At 43.1% G+C, this 24921-nt stretch overlaps 1 protein-coding gene across 2 annotated transcripts; it reads right to left on the bottom strand.

Annotated features, from left to right (window-relative positions):
• Positions 1-1860: 1860 nt before the first annotated feature.
• On the bottom strand, positions 1861-23406 carry LOC109402430 (src substrate cortactin). Of its 2 annotated transcripts, XM_062847129.1 has the most exons (7): positions 23162-23406; positions 21939-22631; positions 21762-21872; positions 4997-5254; positions 4800-4934; positions 4342-4740; positions 1861-2518 (listed from the first exon to the last, which is right to left on the bottom strand). In XM_062847129.1, exons 2-7 carry the CDS (start codon positions 22620-22622, stop codon positions 2438-2440), a joined length of 1668 nt encoding a protein of 555 aa, XP_062703113.1. In that variant the 5' UTR covers positions 22623-22631; positions 23162-23406; the 3' UTR covers positions 1861-2437. The 2 variants fall into 2 exon arrangements, with proteins under 2 accessions (XP_062703113.1, XP_062703114.1); XM_062847130.1 differs by lacking the exon at positions 21762-21872.
• Positions 23407-24921: the final 1515 nt, after the last annotated feature.

Below are 24921 nucleotides of genomic sequence, written 5' to 3'. Positions count from 1 at the left end.
GTTTTGAGAATTTGAGTTTTTATCAACACTGCTCCTATGTACAGTAGAAGCCACTTAGGTCTTAGTCTGACCGGTAAGGTAAGAAGGAGTATCCATCTGCCAGAAGGAAGGAAAATACTCCGCAAGTGGGTGTATAAGAAGGTGAAGACGAACTAATCCACCGAAAGGTACAACGCCCGTCTCGTGCTCAAAGGTGTTGACTATGAAGAGACGTACTCACACGTATCAGGTATCAGTAGGTCGGCTGCAGAGGCACGTTCTCCTCCATTTGGGAAATTTGTGCCATCGCCATGAACACGAGCCTATTCATCATTTACCTGAAGGAGAAGGGAAGGAAAAAGGATAGGACAGGGGAAATGACAGGTAAGGGAATAGGATCGTCATACACGCAATAGCGTACCACAATGAGTTCACATAGCGTCCTGAAAAGGACACTGTAATAACGCATAAGCGTACCATAATGGGTTCAAACAGTGCCCTGAAGATTCAGGTTTCTGAAGTCAGTTTCACTTAATAAGTGTTTTCCGAGTACTCGGAAACGCAGTTGCGCAAAAACTGGACAGTTACATATTAAATGATACGAAGTTTCATAATCGGATTCACAGCTATCTCAGGCAAATGAATCAGCTTGCTGAATATTCGCCATGTGATAGCTGAGTCAGCAGGGGCCAGTCAATGCGTTGACCAGCATGCTGCAATTCTGATTAGACAGATTTGTTAGATACTATGCAACCCCTAGAGATGGCTCAGTACAATACAATTTTGTTTGACGACATGACTCCAAACTATTCCAGTATTGTTTGTGCTGAGTGGCAGCCCAGGTGTCAATCTGAAGCTTTACCCCCAACACCTGGATACCGAAATAGCTGGCTCAGGGCCAATGAAGTCATGTGATGCTCCAGTGCGAGCTAACTCATCAGCCAATTCATTTCCAGCGATGGAAGAATGGCCAGGTACCCATACAAGGTGAACAGCGTTTGCTGAATTTAGCTCCTCGATTTGAGTTCGACAAGCGATAACTATCTTCGACCTGGAGTTTGCCGAAGCAAGTGCTTTAATAGCAGCCTGGCTATCTGAACAAAAGTATATTACTTTGCCCATTACGTGCTGCTGAAGTGCTGATTGCACTCCGCACATAAGAGAAAAGATACTCACACGTGGTCCGGTATGGTACTATCCGCTATATGATATCATTAGTCAGTAGTCTGGAGCTGAACAGTCACCAAATTTTGAAACATGCATCTAATACAATATTGAAAATGTAGTGAACCTGATTGTAACCGTGTATGTCAAAGACCTTCTGATATTCTCGAATACCTAACACTGGGTCAACGAATTGAGGAAGGAACTGGATTTTTTTGTTGTTGAAAGACCTCGGATTGGCCAACAAAGTCCTTGGAATCCGAGTAACGCATCAGAAGTACATCGTTTGTTTGGAACAGGAGCACTATGCTTGAACGTTTCGGCATGGAAGATTATGTTAGGTTAGTGATCCTGGCGGACCGTCACCAAAAACTATCGAAGCAGATAAACTCTATTGCCTTTATTTCATCGTTATACTATTCAACATCGTATACGATCACTAGATGAATGCACACAGTCGATCCATCGCCAATATAGCACACAAGTTCTACCTACATAGGTTTACGCAACTCTTATAGGACTAAGTTTGGTCATATAACAGCTACATAACTAAACTTGAGCAGAATGTGTGGGTCACCCGGGAAACGTAAATTAGGTTAAGAAGTGTACCTGTTACGGAAGAATTCTCATTCTTTCATAAAAGGAACAAGATGCGCTAGGTTCTATCATCACATGGATTCATTTCGGTATGCTTCAGCGCACGAGAAAAGCAGCAAGTTTCAATTGTCAATATTATTTATAATTTTAGTACAGGTGATATAGATTGAAACGAACAAATTACACTAAACTTTTGAGTGATGGGTCCGTTTGCTTCAAATATTCCATATAGGTACTACTACAGGGTGTGTGGGATGTAGTTTCTAAATAGAGTCATTCGTCGCCGACGACGCGGCAGCTACTTATCTAACAACGAGTGAATTCGTTCAACTAGACTTTTGGAGGAAGATTTGTTCTGCTAGAATGCCTAACAATTGTTTTATCTAATCAATGATTCTTAGCTTTATAGGGGGCGTTAGGATGAAATAAAATCGTTTAATGTGGAGTCAAACAAAAATAATGCTCATCTTGAAGGAATGTATCTCCTCTGACTCGTGTTCTCTTGAGAGTATAAACTGTAAATAACCAATAAATGCTTCATCTTTTGCTCTGGGGATACAATCTAGTCTAGGAGAAAAATAATTTAATGCGCAAACGTTCGGCCGTAAAATACACATATAAAAAAGGAAGAAAATCGTCGAGTGCTTTGAGCGATACCTTAGGGAGTGATGTCCGATGGGACACTACCTTCTTTTTTTTACTGAATCAGTTGCACGTAATTAGCTGGGAACAGTCCGTACTGATTGTTACACAATCCTCGCCACCAGCCTTCATCGATCTAAAAAATAATGGGAATTGTGTGTAAATTTCAATAAAAATGGAGAGCGATAATCCAATATGGATTACTGCACGCATTTATTCTGGCCTGCTTACTCTCACACGAAATTTGACGTTTGAGCGGTGTCGGCACCGCTCAAACGTCAAATTTTCTGTGAGAGAAGGCAGGCCAGAATAAATTCGTGCAGTGGACCATAGTAAACTTTTTGTATAGGTATTAGAGACAGGAATGGGAAATGTCACGGAACTTTATGGAAAAAATGTCATGACATTTTTCAATTTCTACCATTTGCGGTGCAAATTTCCGTCCTTGAGCATCACCAAACCATAATACCGATTAGTAGTGGAAAATCAGGAGGTACTACAAATTCACTAACAAGCTTGTTTGTATGGATAACGGACACATCTTTCCAATTGATTAGAATAATAATGACCATTCAACTGCATACAAAAGCATTATACCAAATCTTAGGAGTCCTAATGAAGTACAGCATCCGCTCGATAACTGACTGCTGTTTAACTGGACTGATTTTTAACTGGGCGCTCGATAACTGGACCAAAGTCCAGTTAAAAAGCAGTTGTCTGTCAAAAATAAACGAAATTTAACCTCACATTTTGCAAATCAGTAAACAAAACAAAATATAACAATAGCCTCCGGCTCCGGGAGCTCAGTCCAGTTATCGAGCGGCGCTCACTAACTGAACTGTCGTCAAAACCCAGTTATCGAGCGGAAGTTGTATATACCCAGAATACGACATTTTCTACAAAATTAATCTTAAATCATGCGGGAAGATTTCCCAGAGAAATGTTCAACAGAGTTCCTGGAAAAACTTGCGAAAAAAATCTTGAATATGTTCAGGAGCAGATCCTTCTGGAGTCTGTGTCAGACATTTGAAGTAGGCAACATCTCGAGAAAACCATGAATGGTCATTCCCAAAGTAGGGAAGTGGAACCATCTTGGCTGGGGACCTATTTTGGGCACTTTTCTGCTATAACTCAGCCAATTTTGAACCAAATGACACAATTTTTGAAACGTGATGAGATACGTATAGTATCTAGCCGTGTACAAAATTACAAGTCAATTGGTTTGGAATTGATTGAGTTATAGCGAAGAGTGCCCAAAATACCGGCCGCTGCCCAAGTGATTCGCTACCCTATTCATTTTGTACATATCAAATATTAACCGCTTATTCATGTGAATCAAGAGTTTACATTAGTAATCCTACATTATAGAGATCTGCGGAGGCGGCCATTGTGAGCCAATCGTGCAGAGAGAACTGTCAAAGTGTGAGCCAAATGAACATGCTTATCGTTCGTAGGAAGGCGTCGTTTGAACGGTATTGCAATCGGAACTAAATAAATAAAAATATTTATTTTTAATATCGAGAAATTGGCGGCATATGTATGTTTAGTAAAAAGATAAAAAATTATTAATTCTGCTTTCAAAAGCTCATGCTTATGACGACACTTTTGTTGCTGAACTTGTCGAAAAAACTTCCATTGCTGCTTCTTGCTTCACTTCTGCCGATATGATTAGCGTAACACTTTTGCAATGAATTTCAGATTTCTTCGATTGCTCCGCTATTTCAACAAAATTTTGGAAAAAAAAATTCTACCATAGTTAGAAAATGTAAACAAAACAACTTGAACCACAACGAAGTCACGCACAAAGTTTGAACATCTAGCTTTGTAGCAAGTGTTGGCAGCTGTTGTAAACAAAACAAACAGCGTTGCCGAATCGACGTATGTAACTTCCGCTCATTTCTATGTATATCTTTAGAGGATTTCTAGTTTACATATGTCCAATTGTGACTTCCTACTTACCATTTCGATGTGCGTGATTCGGTCGTCCGGATCGAAGGAAATCTCGTCGTCGGCCGCGGCCTGGTAGTCGTACAGAGCGATGGCCTGCACGCCCGGATTGTCCGCCGACAGGATAAACTCCTCCGGTTCTTCCTGCTCGGGAGCAGCCGCCGCCACTTCAGGCGCTGGTACCGAGGGTGCCACCGGCTCCGGCGTAGGTTCCGGTTCTGGTTCGACCGTCCTGGCAACCGGAGGCTGGATTCGGGGTTCTTCTTCTACTGCGACGGCGGCGACTACTGGTGCGGGAGACGGTGGTGGTGGCTGTTCTACTCGTTGTGTCACAGGAACGGCATTCGTTGGGATGACGTCCGGTTGTACGACCGGACGGATTTCCTCCTTTGGCAGTGCGATTGGATCCTTCTGTTAAATAATCAACATGAATGACATTTCAACAACTTCTGCTGCAAACCCGAACTTACCCTAGTGGATTCCGTTGGCGTGTCAGGTTGTTTGTTAAAGTTGCTGATTGCACTTCCGACTCCCTGCTCGCGACCTGTATTGATTGGACCCTTCCGTTCGGGTTTCTTAGGCTCTACCGTTTCGTTGACGTTGTTCTAAAATAATCCACAAATTAACATAAGTTGTAAAAAAACGCCACGCATGAGACAGAACCCACCGCTCGTTTGGCCGCTTCGTCCCTGTCCTTCTTGTCCTTCTCCAGGCGCAATCGCTTCTGTTCCTCGGCTTTCTTCCGCGTTTCCTCCTCGGCGGCCATCGCAAAGTTCTCGAACCGAGCGCGGATGTTCGATGGCTTCGCCGAACCAATGTCCGGCTTGGTTTTGGTATAGTTAGTGCCGATTTTGTCCTGCTCCTGGAAGCCGAGGGCCGACTTATCCATCCGGTCGCTCTGCACGCCGAACTTTCCACCAAAGCCCTGCAATTGTAAATTGTTATAGTGTTAGAATTTGTATAATAACAGAACTCTTAAATAGACCTCTACCGCTGTAATTGCATTAAATTGTTAATATTCCCCTTGTATGTGGATTAAATTACTAGATTATGAAATACCCATTTATTATAATATGTTATAGTTGATAATTATACATACACCATTTTATGCAATGATTTCTCATTATATAACCCATTTGAGTTGCATAATGTCAATTTATACAATCCAAATGTGTAACATTTACACATTCACAAAATCAACGCATACGCTTAAGGGAAATGACTTAAGGGAAAATTGTGTATATTTTTTGTTTTCCAAGGTCATTTATAAACCAAGCAAATATGATTGCAAATTTTATGATTTTGTGCACGATATAGCTTTCTTAATGAATGTGTAACTTTTACTGGTCTGGAAATATCAAGCATAATTTTTCAAATCGACGTATCTAACTTTTTCACTGATCTGAGTAAATTCATGGTCAATGTTGACGACCATTTCACTAAAATAGTTTTTTATTAAAAGACTTTTCATAAGTTTTTTCGTGCTTAACATCACCAGGGATATAGCATGCACTAGGTAAGAAACAAAATCTACTCATTCCATATAATTTTCACAATGAATTTTGCCAAAAATACACATACACCGGGTTGGTTAGAGATACGTCATGCCAGATACGTCGCTTTTGTATGGTGTCAGTTTGGTGTATCTGTTACTTTTGATTTTGGCTAGATACGTCGTTTGGTTGTCTCATATATCAAAACGGTGTATCTATCAGTAAAGTTGTAAACATCAAAATAGTCAAGTTGTGAACATCAAAATAGTCAAAATACGTCGTTTCGAAAAAATATGCTTAGTTAAACAAATTAAGCAATAAATCATCAAACAGTGATGTGGATTCTTCAATTTGCTTTATGAATCATGCATGCAGTAGTAAACCCGGATTTGTTTACATTCCCGAGTTACGTCGGATTGAAAAGTTATGCTTGATATGTACGTATGAGCTGTTTTGGCGTGCCTATGTGTTTCTTTTGTCCTTCGTTGTTACTGAAACTTGGTGTGCTTCTCTTCAACATAGTTCTTTGATCACACCCACAAATCTTTGTTTGATTGTCAATGTATGAAATTGTGTATAGTCAGGCAAGCAGTGGATCATAGATGACATCTGCAGGAAGATAGAAGAGTAAAGAAACGCCAAAGCCAAAGATCGAGCTAAAATACGAAAAGCCAAAGCCGTAGCCCGTCAGCACCTGGTCAGCACTATTCGGCTATCGAGAAGGAAAAGAAACGCTCATATGTAGACGGGAGAAAAGAGCATGAGCGGACTCCATAACCGAATGCGAGATATAGTTGCAAATGGGAATAAGATTATTTTTTTATCTGTATTAAAGGAGATTTTTAGCCCTAGGCTAGTTCATCTCGGGACCCACGCTTTACTTCCCTTCCGAAGGAATAACTCCACAATAAGATTAATGCTACGATGCCCGTGAAAGACACGTCTGGCTAAAACGCTGGACCCAGCACTTTGGAAACCTATTTCAAGTGTCGGTCACGCCACCAACATCTCAGCATTATTCGCCAAGAGTTCGACGCATAACTCAAGTCAACACCGATATGTTGATATAGCAGAGGCTCGGAGACGAAGAACAAAGCGGGGTTGAATAGGAACTATAACGATTATTAATGAACACGAATGAAAAAAAAAATGTAACAACCCTAGTTGCTATCGACCCACTCCATGCCACGGCTGTCAGGGACGTAGCGAGATTGATACAAGGGGTGCACGATTCCTTCGGTTTTCTATACCCTCTATCAATCGACTACTCCAAGTCTTGATCGAAAATCTTGAAATCGTACATTGTTCAGTGACTTGAATATATTAGCTTTTTGAACCGTAGTTTCAATGGCAAGAGCCACAACGTGGTCTCTCATTAAATGATGTTTAATATCAACATGCTTGATGCGTTTCGATTCCACGTTCTTTGCAAGTCCGATGATAATCCAAATCACTCCCAACCAAATCACTTCACTGCCAGCGGCGCTGAGGGCGAAGTATTTCGCTTTACTCGAGGAAGTGGATACAGTTACCTGTTTTCTGCATACACAATGAAGACAAAGCCAGTTACAAATTTTCGGTCCTCTTGATCGAACGCCTAATTTGCATCCACAAATCCGGTTAGAGGTAACGAGGACTTATTGCGCTTGTACAGTAAGCCGAATTTGGTAGTGCTAATCAGGTATCTCACAATTAATGCACTTTAGAGCGTGCCAATGATGATCCACAGGGTCCTGCTGGTAACGGCCTAGGTAGCTCACCGGGAAGCAGAGGTTAGGTCGAACAGAAAGCATCTCTATAGGGTTCCTGAGTTCTTTTTCCGGATTTACTCAATTGCAGTCCTTTTTCAATAGGCGTTTTAGTTGCACTATAGTCCGTCATGTTGAATTTGTTCAGAATCTTCTAAGTGTTGTTCTCCTGAGACTGCTTCAGAATTCCCTATACCCAGAAAGAATCTTGCCTCCGGGACAGTACGACATTGCAAGTTTACAAGATAGTTTTTTGTTTCAGCTTTTCAATAGTTGAGAAGTTTCATCCAATGATCAGTTGATCATCTATACACAACATCATCTCTCACCGATCGCTCGTCGCAGTCGGACGCGTTTATCTTTCGCAGCGAGTTAAAGCTAGTGGAGTTTTTTTTCTTCACCGTTGTGAAGTTTTTTTTATATCGGTTGTGCATCCTACTAGTAGCGAAAGATCAGCATCGATCGCTAGTGGAGAGAGTAGCTAAGTCTAGCGAAGCTAGTCTTGGACTATTCCACCAAACAATCATCGACATTGGCGTAAATAGGGGGTGGCCAGGGGGGGCCTGGCCCCCTCCAGAATAATCCATTTCGGAAAAAAATAACGCAATTCAGGCGAAAAGTATCTTTTCAGTATAAAAAATCTATATCGACATGACCTTGGCCCCCCCTAGAGCTATGACCTAGTTACGCCAATGATCATCGACGGTACCAAAAACCCGTAACCCAGAATCGACGACGCCGTAAACCATCGGCAGAGGTACAGCCAAACCGGCATTGGCATCTGCGGCAATTACCCATTCATCGGACGACCGGGCACGGGCGACAAACAAACAACACACAGTGCTGTGACGGGTATTGTTCGAGTGGCTTGAAGGTCATCACGTCGTGCATCTAGCTGTGGGTAATTATTTCGTTTGTGTCTTTCTCTGCCGTTGTCACACCGTGGGTCAAAAACGTTTTCTCTGAAATCCCTTTTTATTTGATTTTCTAATCACTTTTCGCTCAAACATATTTTCAAATTAGAAATTTATTTTTGAATTAACGTAGATCTACGTAAGTGAATTACTTCTTTATTATATTCTTTTCGTATTATTATTTTTTGTATATATATATATATATTTTTTTTTTCTTCAAATATTTTTTTTTTTCATTTGCATTTTTTTTTACTAGTACCTTAAATAATTGTAGATAGATCTCTTTATTTTGTCAATTTTCTTTCGTTTTTTGGTATAGTTTTCATACGGCTATCTAGTATCTATTCAGCCAACCTTGATTCTTGCTTTGCTGCGGCAGCACACACAAGGCCCGCATGGAAGAAAATGATACAGGTGGGGGTTCGCTCGAATTCATATTTTCATCTGACGATGAGCCTGCCTTAAGCCAATCCACTGAATCAATAGTAGAAACCCAGAATTTTGTGGCTATGGAAACTGGAGAAAATGAAAATGCTGCTCCTCCCGTTGTTCCAGTGGTTTCTCAAGTACCGCTAGGTACCGCTCCTACCGGAAATGTATCTCTTATTAACCCAGTGAACGAACCACGACTGATGGTACAAAAACCGATGTATAGTAGTTTCGGTCTTCCTGACAATACAAACCAACCCTCCACATACCCCTCTACCAGTGGTTCCTCACTTAATCCGGCGACCCCCCGCGCGAAAGCTTACCCACCCGGATCTAAGGGTCCCTTTCTGGTTTTCTTCCGGCCCAAACCGAATGGAAAAAAATTAAATAAGTTGCAAATCGCAAAAGATCTGGCAAAATCGTTTCGCGGAGTTCTGGAGATAGACTCACCCAGCCGCGACAAGCTGCGTGTCATAGTAAATGACCCCGATCAGGCGACCAAGATCGCTAACTTTGAGCTCTTTACGCGGGAATATAAAACATATCTGCCTAGCCTCGAGATAGAGTGCTACGGAGTGGTCACCGACGATAATTTAACCTGTGCTGCAATCATGTCTGGAGCTGGTGGGTTTAAAAATCGTGCCGTCCCACTGGCTCCAGTACTTGATGCCGTCCAAATGAACAAGGCACAACCAGACGGCTCAAAACAACCGTCGAATTCTTTCCGGGTGACCTTTTCCGGCACCGCTCTTCCGAGCGTTCTCGTGGTTGGGCTTCTTCGATTACCTGTTCGCCTCTACGAACCGAAGGTAATGCATTGTGCAAAATGCCAGCAGTTGGGGCACACCGCACTTTACTGTAGCAATAAACCACGTTGCGGTATGTGCGGTGAACAACATGCGGAGGGCTCCTGCAATATGGAGCCAAAATGTGCCACTTGTGGCGAATCTCCGCCCCACGAGCTCAGTGCATGCCCGAAGTACGTAGAGCGGGAGAAACATTCCATAAACTCCTTAAAACAGCGGTCAAGGCGATCTTATGCAGAAATGCTGAAAAAGATCGCCCCGACTGCTGTTCCAGTTGCCCAACCCTCTACTAGTACTAATATCTTTGCAACCCTGCCGGATAACGATCAAGGCTCTGACTCTGAGGATGGTGTAGAGTACACTATGATTGAGACAGGGACGAAAAGAAAGCGAGCTGTTGCAAAACGGCACATGCAACAGCGAGCTTCTCAAAACGTTCCTGTTGCTCAACCAGCTCTTCAAACCCCTCTGATAAAATCAAGAAGTGGCGGGAGCACCAAAAAGGTATCGCCTCCAGGTTTCAAATTTTCGGCTGGAGATTTTCCGTCACTTCCGGGAACATCTAAAACCCCAGATGCCCCAGTTTTTCGCCCAGAAAGCAAAAAGACTAGTCAACAGGAACGTCGACAAAACCCAGTCGGTCTTTCCGGAAAATTGACTCTTTCTGGGATAGTGGATATCATCTTCGAAACGTTTAATATCTCACCCGTAATAATAAGTTTGATAAACATGGCACTTCCCTTTGTGACACCTCTTCTGAAGCAACTGGCTTCACAATGGCCGATTCTTGAATCTTTCATATCTTTCGATGGCTAATTTGTCCAGCGAGGTCGGAGATATGATTGAAGTCCTACAGTGGAATTGTAGAAGCCTAATTAAAAATATGGATGCGTTCAAATTTTTAGTTCACAGTACACGTTGTGACATATTTGCCCTTAGTGAAACATGGTTAACTTCCGATAAAGACATTTCTTTCCACGATTTTAATATTATTCGTCGTGATCGAGGGGATGGATATGGAGGGGTGATCTTGGGGATCAATAAGCTCCATTCCTTTTATAGAATTGATTTCCCCCCGATGAACGGCACTGAAATAGTTGCATGCCATGTTACTATACAAGGAAAAAGTTTCAGCGTAGCCAGTGTTTATATACCGCCTAGTATAAGATTATCTCGCAGAGATCTTGCGGAAATATGCTGTGCTATGCCTGCGCCTTGGTTGATCCTAGGAGATTTTAATGCACACGGAACAGCCTGGGGGTCTCCGAAGGACGACAATCGCGCAACCCTGATATATGACCTCTGTGACTATTTCAATTTGACAATTTTGAACTCCGGGGAAGCAACGCGAATTAAACCTCCAGATCCTCCAAGTATGTTAGACCTCTCAATATGTTCGAATTCACTATCATTGGATTGCACGTGGAAGGTAATTCAGGATCCCCATGGTAGTGATCATCTGCCGATCAAAATTTCAGTCACCAATGGTTCGTGTCAGGCTCGCCAGATCGACGTCGCGTATGACCTTACGAAGCATATCGACTGGGGTAAATATGCTGAATTGGTCTCAGAGGGCGAGCAGTCGGTTGACGTTCTTCCACCGCAGGAAGAGTACCAATTCTTGTCCGGATTAATCGTCGAAAGTGCTCTACAAGCGCAGCGTAGACCGGTTCCGGGAACTTCGATACGGCGAAGACCCCCCACATTGTGGTGGGATGAGGAATGTACCGGAGCATATCGCGAAAGATCCGCCGCGTTTAAAACATACCGGAAGCGAGGTACACGGGAGAACTACGAGTGGTATTCCTCTCTCGTCCATAAATTCGCGAACCTCGTGAAGGCGAAAAAACGTGGTTATTGGAGGAATTTCGTCAACGGTTTATCGCGGGAGACGTCAATGCGAACTCTCTGGACGGTCGGAAGGAGAATGCGCAACGCGGTATCGGTTAATGAGGATCGAGAAAGCTCGCCTCGATGGATTTTCGATTTCGCAAAGAAAGTCTGTCCGGATTCGGTCCAAGTACAAGCGAATTTTCGTCGTTATCCACCCGAAAGGAATGCGATGGATTCACCCTTTTCGATGCTAGAATTCTCACTCGCGCTTCTGTCATGTAACAACTCTGCCCCAGGAATGGATAGAATTAAGTTCAACTTGCTTAAAAGCCTCCCAGACGTCGCAAAGAGGCGCTTGTTGAATTTATTCAATCTATTCTTGGAGAGCAACACTGTTCCGGATGACTGGAGACGAGTGAGGGTTATTGCCATTCAAAAGCCCGGGAAGCCCGCGTCGGATCACAACTCGTACCGTCCAATTGCGATGTTGTCGTGCTTACGGAAGCTGCTAGAGAAGATGATTCTCCATCGGCTTGACAAATGGGTTGAATCGAATGGCCTTCTTTCGGATACTCAATTCGGTTTCCGCAGAGGCAAGGGAACGAGCGATTGTCTGGCGCTGCTTTCTACAGAAATTCAACTGGCCTACGCTCAAAAAGAGCAAATGGGCTCAGTATTTTTGGATATTAAGGGGGCTTTTGATGCCGTTTGCGTTGATGTCCTTTCAGACAAACTCCACGAGTGTGGGCTTTCTCCGATTTTAAACAACTACTTGTACAACTTGTTGTCTGAGAAGCACATGTTTTTCTCTCATGGAACCTCGGCAACTTCACGAATTAGTTACATGGGTCTCCCCCAGGGCTCATGCTTAAGCCCCCTTCTTTACAATTTTTACGTCAGAGACATCGACGAATGTCTCGTGGAAAATTGCTCGCTACGACAGCTTGCGGACGACGCCGTGGTCTCTATCACCGGACCAGAGACGGAAGATCTGCAAGGACCACTGCAAGATACCTTAGACAATTTGTCTACTTGGGCTGTAAAGCTGGGTATCGAATTCTCTCCGGAGAAAACTGAGTTAGTTGTCTTTTCTAGGAAGCGTGATCCAGCAGAACTAGAGCTTCAATTTTTGGGTAGGGAACTCACTCAAAGTCTTTCACATATGTATCTGGGGGTCTGGTTCGACTCTAAATGCACCTGGGGAAAGCACATTAATTATCTGTATCAGAAGTGCCAACAACGAATCAACTTCATGCGTACACTCACCGGAACATGCTGGGGAGCCCACCCGGAAGATCTGATAAAGCTTTATCGTACAACGATACTGTCGGTTCTCGAATACGGTAGCTTTTGCTTTCAGTCCGCCGCGAAAACACACATCCTGAAGCTAGAGCGTATCCAGTATCGTTGTCTTCGGATCGCGTTAGGCTGCATGAACTCGACGCACACAATGAGTTTGGAGGTACTAGCAGCTGTACTCCCTTTATCAGATCGTTTCGTGGAATTGTCGTTAAGGTTCCTCATCCGCTGTGAGGTGCTGAATCCATTGGTAATTGAAAACTTCGAGAAGCTGATCGAACGAATTCATCAAACAAAGTTTATGACAGTGTACTACTCGTACATGACTCTGGAGGTTCACCCTTCTTCGAATGTTCTCAACCGTGATTGCTTCCCAGACTTCTACAATTCCACTATAGTTTTTGATCTGTCCATGTTGCAAGAAATCCGTGGAATTCCAGATCCGCTCCGATCGGAGCACATTCCAAAAATTTTTGCAAACAAGTTTGGCCAAGTCAGTTGCGACAGAAGGTTTTTCACTGACGGGTCAAAAACAAATGATTCCACTGGATTTGGTGTATTTAATGAGCTTCATAGCGCCGCCCATAAACTTCAAAGTCCTTGCTCAGTATACATCGCAGAATTGGCGGCTATACACTACGCATTAGAGCGAATTGCCTCTCTTCCCTCTGATCAATATTTCGTTTTTACGGATAGTCTCAGCTCAATTGAGGCTATTCGTTCAATGAGGCCGGTAAAGCACTCTCCGTATTTCCTCAGTGAAATACGATCTACCCTGAGTGCTTTATCGAATCAAGCATATAATATCACCTTGGTTTGGGTCCCTTCGCATTGCTCGATCCCGGGCAATGAGAAAGCGGACTCACTCGCCAAGGTGGGCGCTATGGAAGGCGATATTTATGACCGTCATATCGCTTTCAATGAATTTTTTTCGATTGCTCGTCAGCATGCCTTGGTCAGTTGGCAACAAAAATGGGATGCAGGAGAGTTGGGCAGGTGGTTTCACTCAATTCTCCCACAGGTATCGAAGACGGCGTGGTTCAAGGGGTTGGATATGGGTCGAGATTTTATCAAGATAATGTGTCGACTTATGTCCAATCACTACTCTCTGGGCTCGCATTTCTATCGAATAGGGCTCACAGATAGCAATCGTTGTAGCTGTGGTGCAGGCTATCAAGATATCAACCATGTTGTGTGGGAATGCCCCGAATACGGTATTGCCAGATCCGATTTATGTGCCTCCCTCAGGGCCCGAGGGAAACCAGAAAAGAAAGACATTAGGGATGTGTTGGGTACGCTTGATCTTGACTACATGAAGCTTGTATACGACTTTTTGAAACAAGCTGAAGTCTCCGTTTGATACCCCCGTCTTGTTGTTCCACTTGTCCACCTCGTGTCCCTTCGAAAATCGTTTGTTTGTATCGTTACAGGTTGTTTGTCCACTTTACGTTTGACTAGCAGCAACTACGCTACGCCACGCTGCTGAAAGTCAACGAATGCCCCTATTACCCCATCCCTTCCTTAAACATTATTGTTCCCCCTAACCTCGACCAAACCGCGAGTTTTACGGTTCCCCAAAGCTAACCTAGTTAATAAGTCACACATATGAAATTGTAAAATAGACCAAAATGAACTCGGCTCCGTAATGCCTGATGGCGCATGAGCCTTAAATAAACGATTAAGTAAAAAAAATATACACAACATCAAGTACACTTCATCATCCTTGTTTGTGGAAGTATACAGGTAATAATAGGCTCCTAAAGTCCTATCGGGATTCTTGTTTTAAACCACAATATATGGTTCAAGAGTATGGTAAGTGGGGGCAGGATGGGTCACCTAAGAAATGGATCCCTATAACTTTCTGAATATAAATCGCATTTCTCTGTATTCTACCACGACTCTCAGATACACTAGTCAGCTATGATATAAGAGTATAAAAAGGTAATAAAATTTGAAACCTGCTTCTTGACAAACAATTTTCAAAACATGACCCATCTTGCCCCACCTCATTTTAACGGGGGCAAGATGGGTCAGCTATAAGAAAACTCGATTTTCCTCCAACAAAAAATACTATATCTTCTAGTTTTTCTCTATACATCTAAGCTTCATAGACGTACAGATTACATGAAGAAAGTGTTGAAACATATCGGTAGATTATTCTCAGAACTAGAAGATTTTTGTTCGGGTAGCCATAAACGGACTTTGAAAACCTCTCCTCTCTTCTTGGCGTAACGTCCTCACTGGGACAATGCCTGCTTCTCAGCTTATTGTTCTATGAGCTCTTCCACAGTTTTTAACTGAGAGCTTCCTCTGCCAATGACCATTTTGCATGTGTATATCGTGTGGCAGACACGAAGATACTCTATGCCCAAGGAAGTCAAGGAAATTTCCTTTACGAAAAGATCCTGGACCGACCGGGAATCGAACCCGTCACCCTCAGCATGGTCATGCTGAATACCCGTGCGTTTACCGCCTCGGCTATATGGGTCCTATGGGGTTTTTTTTTGAAAACCTATATTTTTTGAAGGAAAATTTAAAAAATATGTACCGCCAGTCGGGGTGAAATTGGGCCTGGGGGGTAACTTTGGGCCAAAAAACAAGAAAGATGTTTCGCTCAAAATACTAACATTTATTAAAGTGATTATCAACAAGTGGGTAGTATATGGTAATTATAACTTGCGTTGATCATCCGCTGTAGAAAAAAGTCACATTTTGTGAATTTTCCATTAAGAAAACGTGATGTGAATATCATGGTTAAGCATACTGTACAAAATTGTTGTTTAAAAATGCTCAGTAGAAAACAGCTGAACATTGGACATGTAATGAACTGCTGTTTTCAAGGTATATTAAGTAGTTGTTTTGAGAAGTAATATGAGTTTTCTTGGTTTTATATGCTATTTTACATGGAAAACTTATTAATTCGAGCTGTAGTGCAAATAATTCATTTTGGGGGTGACTTTGGGCCATATAAAAGCAATGCAGTCAGCACGAGAACCCTACAAATGTGAATTAAAACAACTGAGAGTATCCACATTAATTTATGCATAATAACGATGTTTGTTTTAGAAATAAATATAAAATTGAAAATGCACGCATATCAGTTTATAAGTAGATGATAAGAAAATATTTCTTTTGAGAATGCTAGTTCGAGTTATGTCCAGTTCGAGTTATATCCAGGGGATAGCGGATATATTGTAATGGATCATTGATCGTCTACATCGAAAGAGGTCAAACTTTCACGTTTGTTTGTCTGTGATGTTATTTTAAAGTGACTAGACACTGATAGGTTGTGCGCAAGCATTTATATATTTACTAGTTTTGATTTGCAAGCAATATTTTCTCCCATTGCACTATTTTGTTTGAATTTTAGTGTTTGGCCCAATGTCACCCCCTAGAAGGGGTGAAATTGGGCCAATTTTAATTAGGCTATATTATTGTCAAAATTGAAGTTTAAGCATTTATACTTTAAACAATTCCAAACAATATAAAAATGAACGTGTCTACCGAATTCAACATTGATTCAGAGCTAAAATATTGTTGTAACGACCTACAAAGGGATTGACAATGCAGTTTTGGCCCAATGACACCCCCACTGACGGTACTCAAATTTTCAGTGCTTTCATCGCTTCGATAATGTAGGTCACAGAATAGCCTTTCCATGAAAAATAAAACATTTTCAAAAACTATGCAAACATACCGAAAAATTAGGGTGACCCATCTTGCCCCGTCTACACAATACACGTAGTTATATGGAATGTATAGCATAAGGAGTATAACGAAAAAATATTTTATTTTTTTCTGTGCGAGGAACGTATAGAATTTTCAAAACAATATACCACTTTTTTTGTGTATCCCCGTCGTTCATCTGGGAAAATTATTGAAAGATTCAAAACATATATTGTGCGATTGAAAACGGTACTAACCCATCTTGCCCCCACATACCATACATATTTACTCATTTTTTGACGTTTTTATTAACCGTAGTTGAAAATATTATGCGTTGCGCGAAAATTTTTGAGCGCGAGTGCCCGTATACCTCCGCCAGTACGGCAAATCGTGTTGGTGTTTTCGGCGCAGTATTCTTTGGCCCATTCGCGCACTTATTGTAAAAGACACCATAACGATTAAACGTACGAGCGGAGGTCTATTAGCGATTTTGCACCATTTTCGCTCTCTATTTTCTTGCAACGGATAATATATAATTTTTATTTTTTTAGCCTTTTGTCTCGTCCCTAGCTTATAACACATACTTTGAGTGATTTTTTCACCGTGTATGTCAGATAGGAACATTTTCGAAATCCCAGTGCGAAAAATGTCGAGCTCAGTCACACAAGGTTGACCTCAAATGTCAAAGTAGAACTATTTACCATTTTACTTATTTCGAATTTTCTCATTATTCCTTTGTTTTTCAAGTTCGATTAAAGTACAATTCCGATTAGAATACCATGCTTGATCGTATTATTCAATATAAGCGAGATTTCGACTTTAATTTTAGGACCCTATTTCTCTTAGAAGAGTTTCAGCAACACCGTATGGAATTTCAGCAGCACCGTGAAGATTTCTTGAATCCTTAAAATGGCTGCAGCAGCTTGCAAACGGTTCCTGGTGCTAATTAGACTCCATTCGCCACCTCCGAGCTCTTCCTTCAGGTTGCCATGGAGAAAGGCTGTCTTCACATCCATCTGATGTACATAGAAACCATACCGTACAGCCACCGCGAGTACCACACGAACTGTTGCAAGGATGGAAATCTAGTGATCATGATCAGATTTCGAATGTGTCGCGGTCGAACGGCATCGCGCGATCATAGCAACAACGATAACATTTTGTCGTCAAGCATATAACAAACTTCGGTCCGAGAAGAATGATTCGCTCGGCATGTGCGGGCGCGATGCGATCGTTATCATGAAGTCGAAATGATAAAATAGTGATTTCATTCACTTTCTAAGCATTCTTAGTGATTTAACTTCCAGATATGCTTATGAATGTATTATTTCGAATCATGAATGCAGCTTACGGGTGCATACATGACAAACAATGTGATGAATAAAATTTATCATGACTTGTAACATGATCCGATAACGGGTCATCACGCGATAAAGCGTGCGTCAGATACTTTAATTGTTCTGTGATACGAGCACGGTGTGAGGCGTAGGCATCATGCTACTGCAAGAACAAGGCTATCTTGGATTATTCGTATCCTGTATCATTTATCGCTTGAAGTGATTTTCTGCCATCCTTGAACGTGTCTTCATAATCAATGCCAGGAAGTTGCAGGAAACCTTTCACGACTAGCCTTGCTTTATGACGCACCGCTTGACCATGCTCGTTCTCCTTCAACCGGAAGACCCATTTGGATTTCAAGGGCTTGACACTTTAGGGCCGTGAAAGCAGTTACCACACGGGATTGGACTCCATCGATTTCAGCTCGTCGTTCACAGCATTCATCCAACGGTCACGATCATTGTTCTTCGGAATGTTAGATACCTCTGGGAAAGGTGAAGACTCTGAAGAGCCAATAGCAGTTGCTTCGAAAACCAAATCAATAGTCCAGTAACTTACTCGGAAACCTGCGATCCCGTTCGCTGTGCCTTGTGGACGATTCTTCTGAATTTCTGTCCCGTTCTTGATGCGAAGGGAGCGCGGTGGATATTTCGTCATCAGATTCTTTATTTCGTGCTTCAGCTGTATTCATTCACGTCTTTCTCAAGGACAGGACCACGATGTCCGTTCTCCTCAACGGCGACGGGGTTGTATTTGCCTTCCCCCTCTTGATCGGACTATGTCAAGATTATCAAAAGAATATTTTCGGAATCGCCGTGATCCGATGCATACGGCACGGGTAACTTGCTTCATCAAACTTCACATCCCGCGCGATGACGACTTTCCGTGCATTTCTATCCCATAAGCGATATCCGTTTTCGGCATATCCGATCATCACCAGCTCACGACTCTTTGCATCTAGCTTCTTGCGTAGCTGGTTCGGGATCCAAGCCAGAGCTGCGAAATATCAGTCATATCAGTTGACTACTGATTTTGCACCACCGTCACTATCACTGTAGGCCGATCAATATCAAAACGATAGTGACCGGCAACGACTTGATACTGACCCGCACTCCAGAGCACTCACTATCATAGCAACTGAACTGATATTTTAGCGATTTTAGCAAAAACTCAAAATGTTTAATGACCAACATACAAAACTTGTTATCCTGTACCACATATTCAAATTTCATCACTTTAAGTGTTTGGCTTCCGATCTGTCCATCTTTCCGCCGGGGTGAGGTTCTTCGGGAGCGCAGCTGTAGGACTTCTATTAACCTTTCAGGACGCGCGCCATCAAGCAACCGAAACTGCATCGCGCTCGCGCTGTATACGAAGAGCGAGGATTTTTGGTAGTGTTGTACTTTTTACAACAGCGCGCGCGCTGAAAGGTTAAATAAAAAAACGTACCTGTTAGAACAGCTTCGCCCCACATTGCTTTTGACATCTTCGAGTCGATGAGCATGATCCGGACTTTCTCCACAATGGTTCGGTTGTACCGCTCCTCCACCCCATTTTGCTGGGAAGAGTACGCTACTGTCACCTCTATTTGGATACCTTTTTCCTTGTAAAACTTCATCTGGTTCCCGGAGCAGTATTCACGTCCCTGATCGACGATCAACTTCGATATCGATGTCCCGAACATGACCGTCACGAGGTGATTCTTAAAAATTTTCAAAAACTTGCGACGTTTTTTTTTTCAGGAGGAACACCATCGCAAAGTGTGAATAGTAGTCGATGAAGCTCACAAAATAGCGGCAGCCATCCCAAGACGCAGGCTCTATCGGTCTACAGGTATCCAAATGGATTCTTCCGAGGGGTCTCGTTGCTCGTTCTCGCGTCCCGTCAAATGGTTCTCGACACATCTTACCTTGAACAAAGGCTTCACAATACTTGAGCTTTTCGGGTTTGAAGTTTAGTCCTTTGGCCAAGTCTTCTCGCACCATCGTCTTCATTCCGTTTTCACTCAAGTGACGTAGTCGCCGGTGCCACAGATTTGTTACGTCCGAACTGCACAGATTCGCTGCTTCCTCCGGGACTTCAATTTCAAGCTCGTAGAGATTTCCTTGTAGATAGGCCGTCTCAATAGGTTTTCCATTGAGCTTCAACGTCGCCAACTTGCTGTTGAACACGACTTCGATACCTGCCTTCGCTAACTTCTTAACCGACACCGGATTGTCACGGAGGCTTGGCACGTACAAGACGTCCTTGACTTGCAACGGGACTCCAAAGTTACTTGATCCTGCAATGATACCAATCTGCCTGGCTTCTAGAAATTGTCCATCCTTAGCGACGTTGATGATAACCGTCTGGGGAACTGGCTTCAGTGATGCGAAAAACGATTTCGAGTTTACGAGATGGTCACTCGATCCAGAGTCCAACTTGAACACGATCTTCCCGACACTGACTCGCTTCGAACCAGTGCATCGTATGACTCCGGAAGTGTTAGCGCCAGAGACGAGCAAACATACGTTTGCACCTCACGTCCGTCCGTCAAGGGGCCTCCGTTCTTATCCCTGCACATTTCGGCTCGCGGCACGAAGCCGTTGCGGGATGCGTTGGGATTCTGGTATAACTTACGTGTTTCTTGTGAACGGCGCAACAGTTCCATTTCCTCGCAATCCGCTTCTTCCAGGCGGCGCTTTTTCTCCTACTCTTCCCACTCTTCGTCGAACCATTCGTTCCGTCGATTTCTTTCCACGTACCCGATGGTGCTCTTGGTTGCGTCGTTGATGCTTTTACTGTTCTCCAGCAGTCCTCTAAAGGAGCCTCATCCAGCTTGCCCTCGTCTGGCAACGCGACCTGGAGATTCTGGGCGTATGCTGAGGCGACATCCGGTTGTTTTAGTCGCTCTAGGTTGTACCATGGCGGTCGCCAGTACCGTACATTGTTGATGACGGAGAGTTTTGGGCGCAGTTTGAGCATCACCAGGTAGTGGTCAGAGTCGTTGTTAGCGCCACAATAGGTTCTGACGTCGATAATGTCGGCGAAATGCCGTCCGTTAGTTAGAAACTGGTCGATTTGGGAAACTTGAAATGTACCGCCTTAATGTTATCGAATTTAACTGTAAATTTGACCACATCATAATAGAATCATATTGAGTGACAAGCAGTGTTTGGACGAAAAAGTGATCAGTGAACCACTCGGCAGTTTTTCTTCCCTTCTGTTGGTTCTGTTTCAATTACCAAGCGATGTATGTTCTCTCGTCGAGTCGCATGGTTCACGAAGGAACACAAAGAAGATACTCCGATATAAACAAGCTGCGGCGATGAGCGGGCATCGCTAAGTGTAACACTTACCGATGATCGCTCATCGTTGGCTTGGGGCAACTGTGAATAATCGTTATTTTCATCAGTATTTAATGCGTTTTCGCTTTAAAAACGTGAAATACTATTTAATTTAACTGTATTCATGACGTTGCAGTTGTGTAGTCACAATAAAAAAAGAATTATGGCAATAAAATATTCTTACCGAATGCATCGCTTTCATTAGCGTCATCGAGCATCTTCTCTCTTGATTGCGCTCTCGTATCGAACCGGGCAAGAGAATGAACAGCATTTCGGGGAGCGTTCCCGAGCATGTTGGTTCATGAAATGTTACAATCGCGAATGTATCACTTGCTGAGCATGGACCATTCAGTGGTTCGCGATAAAAATCCACACACTGGTGACAAGCGAAGAGATTCTTAAACTTTTTGATATATGTATAGTCCTTTTTATGCTTGAGCCACTCAGTAGTCTGTCAATTATAAACGAAACCTCCCGAAAATAGCGATTCGTTACCAAGCTTGCTAAATTTACCACCACCTCAATCATGCACCAGAAAAATAACCCGTCACCTATTGGAATTCCGTATTCGGGTACTCACAATCTTGTGATCGACCTGACTCTCGTGCATTTCGGGTTTCTCGACGTGGTCCCATCCCAGGGCCGACTTGTCCTTCCTATCGGTTTGAACCCCGAATTTTCCTCCGAAGCCCTTTAATCAGTTAGGTATCTGCTCATTTTAACCGTCAAACGACCACCCATCCCTTATCGCACTTACCACTTTGTGATCCAGCTGACTTTCGTGCTTCTGCGGAGCTTCCATATGATCCCATCCGACTGCGGATTTATCCTGTCGATCGGCTTCCACTCCAAACTTTCCTCCAAATCCCTTGCTGTAATCCTTCTGCGATTCGTGCTTGTCCACTTTCTCCACATGGTCCCACCCAACAGCCGACTTGTCCACACGATCCGTCTGCACTCCGAACTTCCCCCCGAATCCGGTGGCGTAATCCTTCTGTGAGGCGTGCTTCTCCACCTTCTCCTTATGTTCCCACGTCGCGGCACATTTATCCACACGATCCGACTGCACCCCGAACTTGCCCCCAAACCCAGTGGAATAATCCTTCTGCGAGGCGTGCTTTTCCACCTTCCCGACATAATCATGCCCCAGAGCCGATTTGTCCATCCGATCCTTCTCCACGCCAAACTTCCCTCCGTACCCATGGGACGACTTGGGACCATCTTTCAGCTTCTTCTCCTTGTCGGCCCGTTCCGTCTCCTCCCGCAGCTGGCGCATATCGATCGCAGCCGCACTCCGACCGGATCCCTCGACCGTCTTCGATCCCCATCGTTGTTCCTGCTCGCTCACATCGTTCACAAAGTCCGGATCCGTCTCCCAGTCGTCGTCGCCTTCGGGGGCGATGCTCACATCGATATCGCGACCGGCCGTCGATTTCCACATTGTCGTTATCTATGAAAGTCAGAATGAAAACGGAACAATTTTATTTCGTTATCAGCGAAATGGGAGTGGTTGGGGCCTGAGACGAGACTCGCGAAGAGGAAAAAAAGCAACGTCAAGTGCAGCCCAACTGAGCTGTCAGTTGTAGCCCGTTTGATTACGATACCTAAAACGAGTAAAGTATTGCTATCCGAGATAAATTCTGAAGCCAAAATTCACTCCGAGCAGCATTTTCTTCTCCTGTACTATCAAAAATAAATTGAAAACAAAATTTTCCAATGATTACTTTGCTTGGCGATTGTTGGCGATGCAAAATTTCACCTCAACATGATTTTGTGCGTGAATGGGATTCAGTCACACTGCATGTGAGGTGATGCGGTCACGTACGTGTTTGAACCACCAGCCCAAAACATAATGTCAACACAGATAGGAAGAAGAAAAAAATAACAAAGTGGAGAAAAAGAAGACCGTCTTCGCGAGTCTCGTCTCAGGTTGGGGCTCAGCCCCTTATCTTCGGACTGCTGCTGCTGCTGCTGACTCACCAAATCTCACGCAAACGAAACAGTCGGAAAGAACACAAAATTTTCACACCACACGAACTTTTAACACGCAAATAATAACACTTTACACAAGTTTAACTTCTCTCTAGCTAGAAATGGGAACCGCCTAGTCAAAACATTCCCATAAAACGAATAAAAACTTTTTCTGGGCACTTTTTACGATGCGAACGACGGATCGCGCACAGAAGGAAAACAAATTCGGCTTTTGATTGATGACTGATTGTTCGTTTGTGTGTGGGTTAGAAGCGGGTTGGTGCGGGGAAGGGGGAAGAGTAGAAACGTCACATTTTATACCAGTTTTCAACAACAGCAGAGATGTGAGCAGTGTAGTGACAGGCAATCACAAACTACGTTACAAATAGAAAAAAAGCGCAAATTATTAAGGTGGTACAAGCCGACCACACTGAAACATATTTCAACCCAGAAAATAAGTTTTAAAAATTCAAATTTGGCTAAACAGGTTTTAGTTTTTACTCAGCATTGGGTTGTTTTCTCCCTTGTCCCACTCCTGTTAAAAACGAAGAGAGACCGACACATCCGATCAGCTCCATGGGTGAAAATATCTTACTACTGGGTGAAATTTTTTGCCGCGATCAAACGAGAACTACTTATGTCGTTTTCGTTTTTGCGGCGGTGCTACACCGCTTCGTGCTACACTTTCCACCACAAAAACGAACATTTTCGGCGCAGTTGCATTGGTGTGTGCATGAATAAAAACCAAAATATTTACAATTTTGCAAACGCTGATTGGTTGACGCGGTGTACACCTGCTACACTCCCGATTTTCTGAGTGCTGCACTATCTTGAGCGGTGCAGAAAAAGTGCTGCACCGGTGCAGCACGAAAATCAAAAACGAACACTTTCGGTGCAAAAGTGCTGCACCGGTGTAGCACCACCGCAAAAACGAAAACGACATTAGTGACCACTATAAGCTATTTTACGAGACGTTCTAACGGTGGGCCGGTCATTGTTATTGTTTACATTTCATGTTTTTGTTTTCGCGAAAAGTAGCATAACATTTGGTGAGCGCCAATCAAATTTTAGCTGGCAGAGATGTTTCGGTTTCTAATGTGGCATGTATCAATCCCCCGAGCTGCATCATGTCACTAGCAGATGAAAAAAACATCCCCACGGTCTACGGGTATTGATTATAGTGGACGGATTGACGCATTTTCGCAGCTAAATGAACCCCGTTTGTTGGATGGGCCTGTATCACTTCACATGTTATGCTAGCGAAAATGTAAATAAATAGGCCCAGCGGTTGGACTTCTAAACTGGTTAACATTTAAAAAAACCGCTGATTTGAAACGTCTCATAAAATGCCTTATGGCTGTTTGACGCAAATTAAAGTTATTCCACGGAGGTGCGGGAATGCGTCAAAAACTTAAATTTGGGTTAATTTGTAGTTCCGTGCAGAGGAGGATAACTCTTCCAGAATAGGACGCAATCAGTGTAGTATCTATGGTCCTATGTAGTAGTCTATAGGGCACAGCATTGTTTTGATTTTATATGGGATTTTGATGTTTCTTGGCCTTGTTGTTTACAAAATTTCTGTAAGAGTGAAAGAGAAAGAGAGAATTTCATGCAGTGCCCTATAGTACACTAAGAAAAATCCGCATCTAGTTTTCATGTGCCCACACATAGAATTTTACTATCAAGCTTTGCACTCGAAAAATAAATGCATCGCACATAAATTCAAATTACGCATTTAGAATATAAATGCCGCTGCACATATTTTCCAT

Source organism: Aedes albopictus, chromosome 1 (genome assembly GCF_035046485.1).
Source record: "Aedes albopictus strain Foshan chromosome 1, AalbF5, whole genome shotgun sequence".
NCBI lineage: Eukaryota > Metazoa > Arthropoda > Insecta > Diptera > Culicidae > Aedes > Aedes albopictus.
The sequence above is the reverse complement of the archived record's forward strand: the minus strand, read 5'-3'. Positions and strand labels throughout refer to the sequence as shown.

Bases quoted from the DNA above. Each gene is read 5' to 3' on its own strand.
- LOC109402430 (XM_062847129.1), bottom strand. From the start codon at position 22,622: ATGTGGAAATCGACGGCCGGTCGCGATATCGATGTGAGCATCGCCCCC. The intron at 21,873-21,938 runs GTAAGTGCGATA...AACTGATTAAAG, and splicing joins GTCAGCTGGATCACAAAGTG to GGCTTCGGAGGAAAATTCGG. The intron at 5,255-21,761 runs GTGAGTACCCGA...TTACAATTGCAG, and splicing joins GTCAGGTCGATCACAAGATT to GGCTTTGGTGGAAAGTTCGG.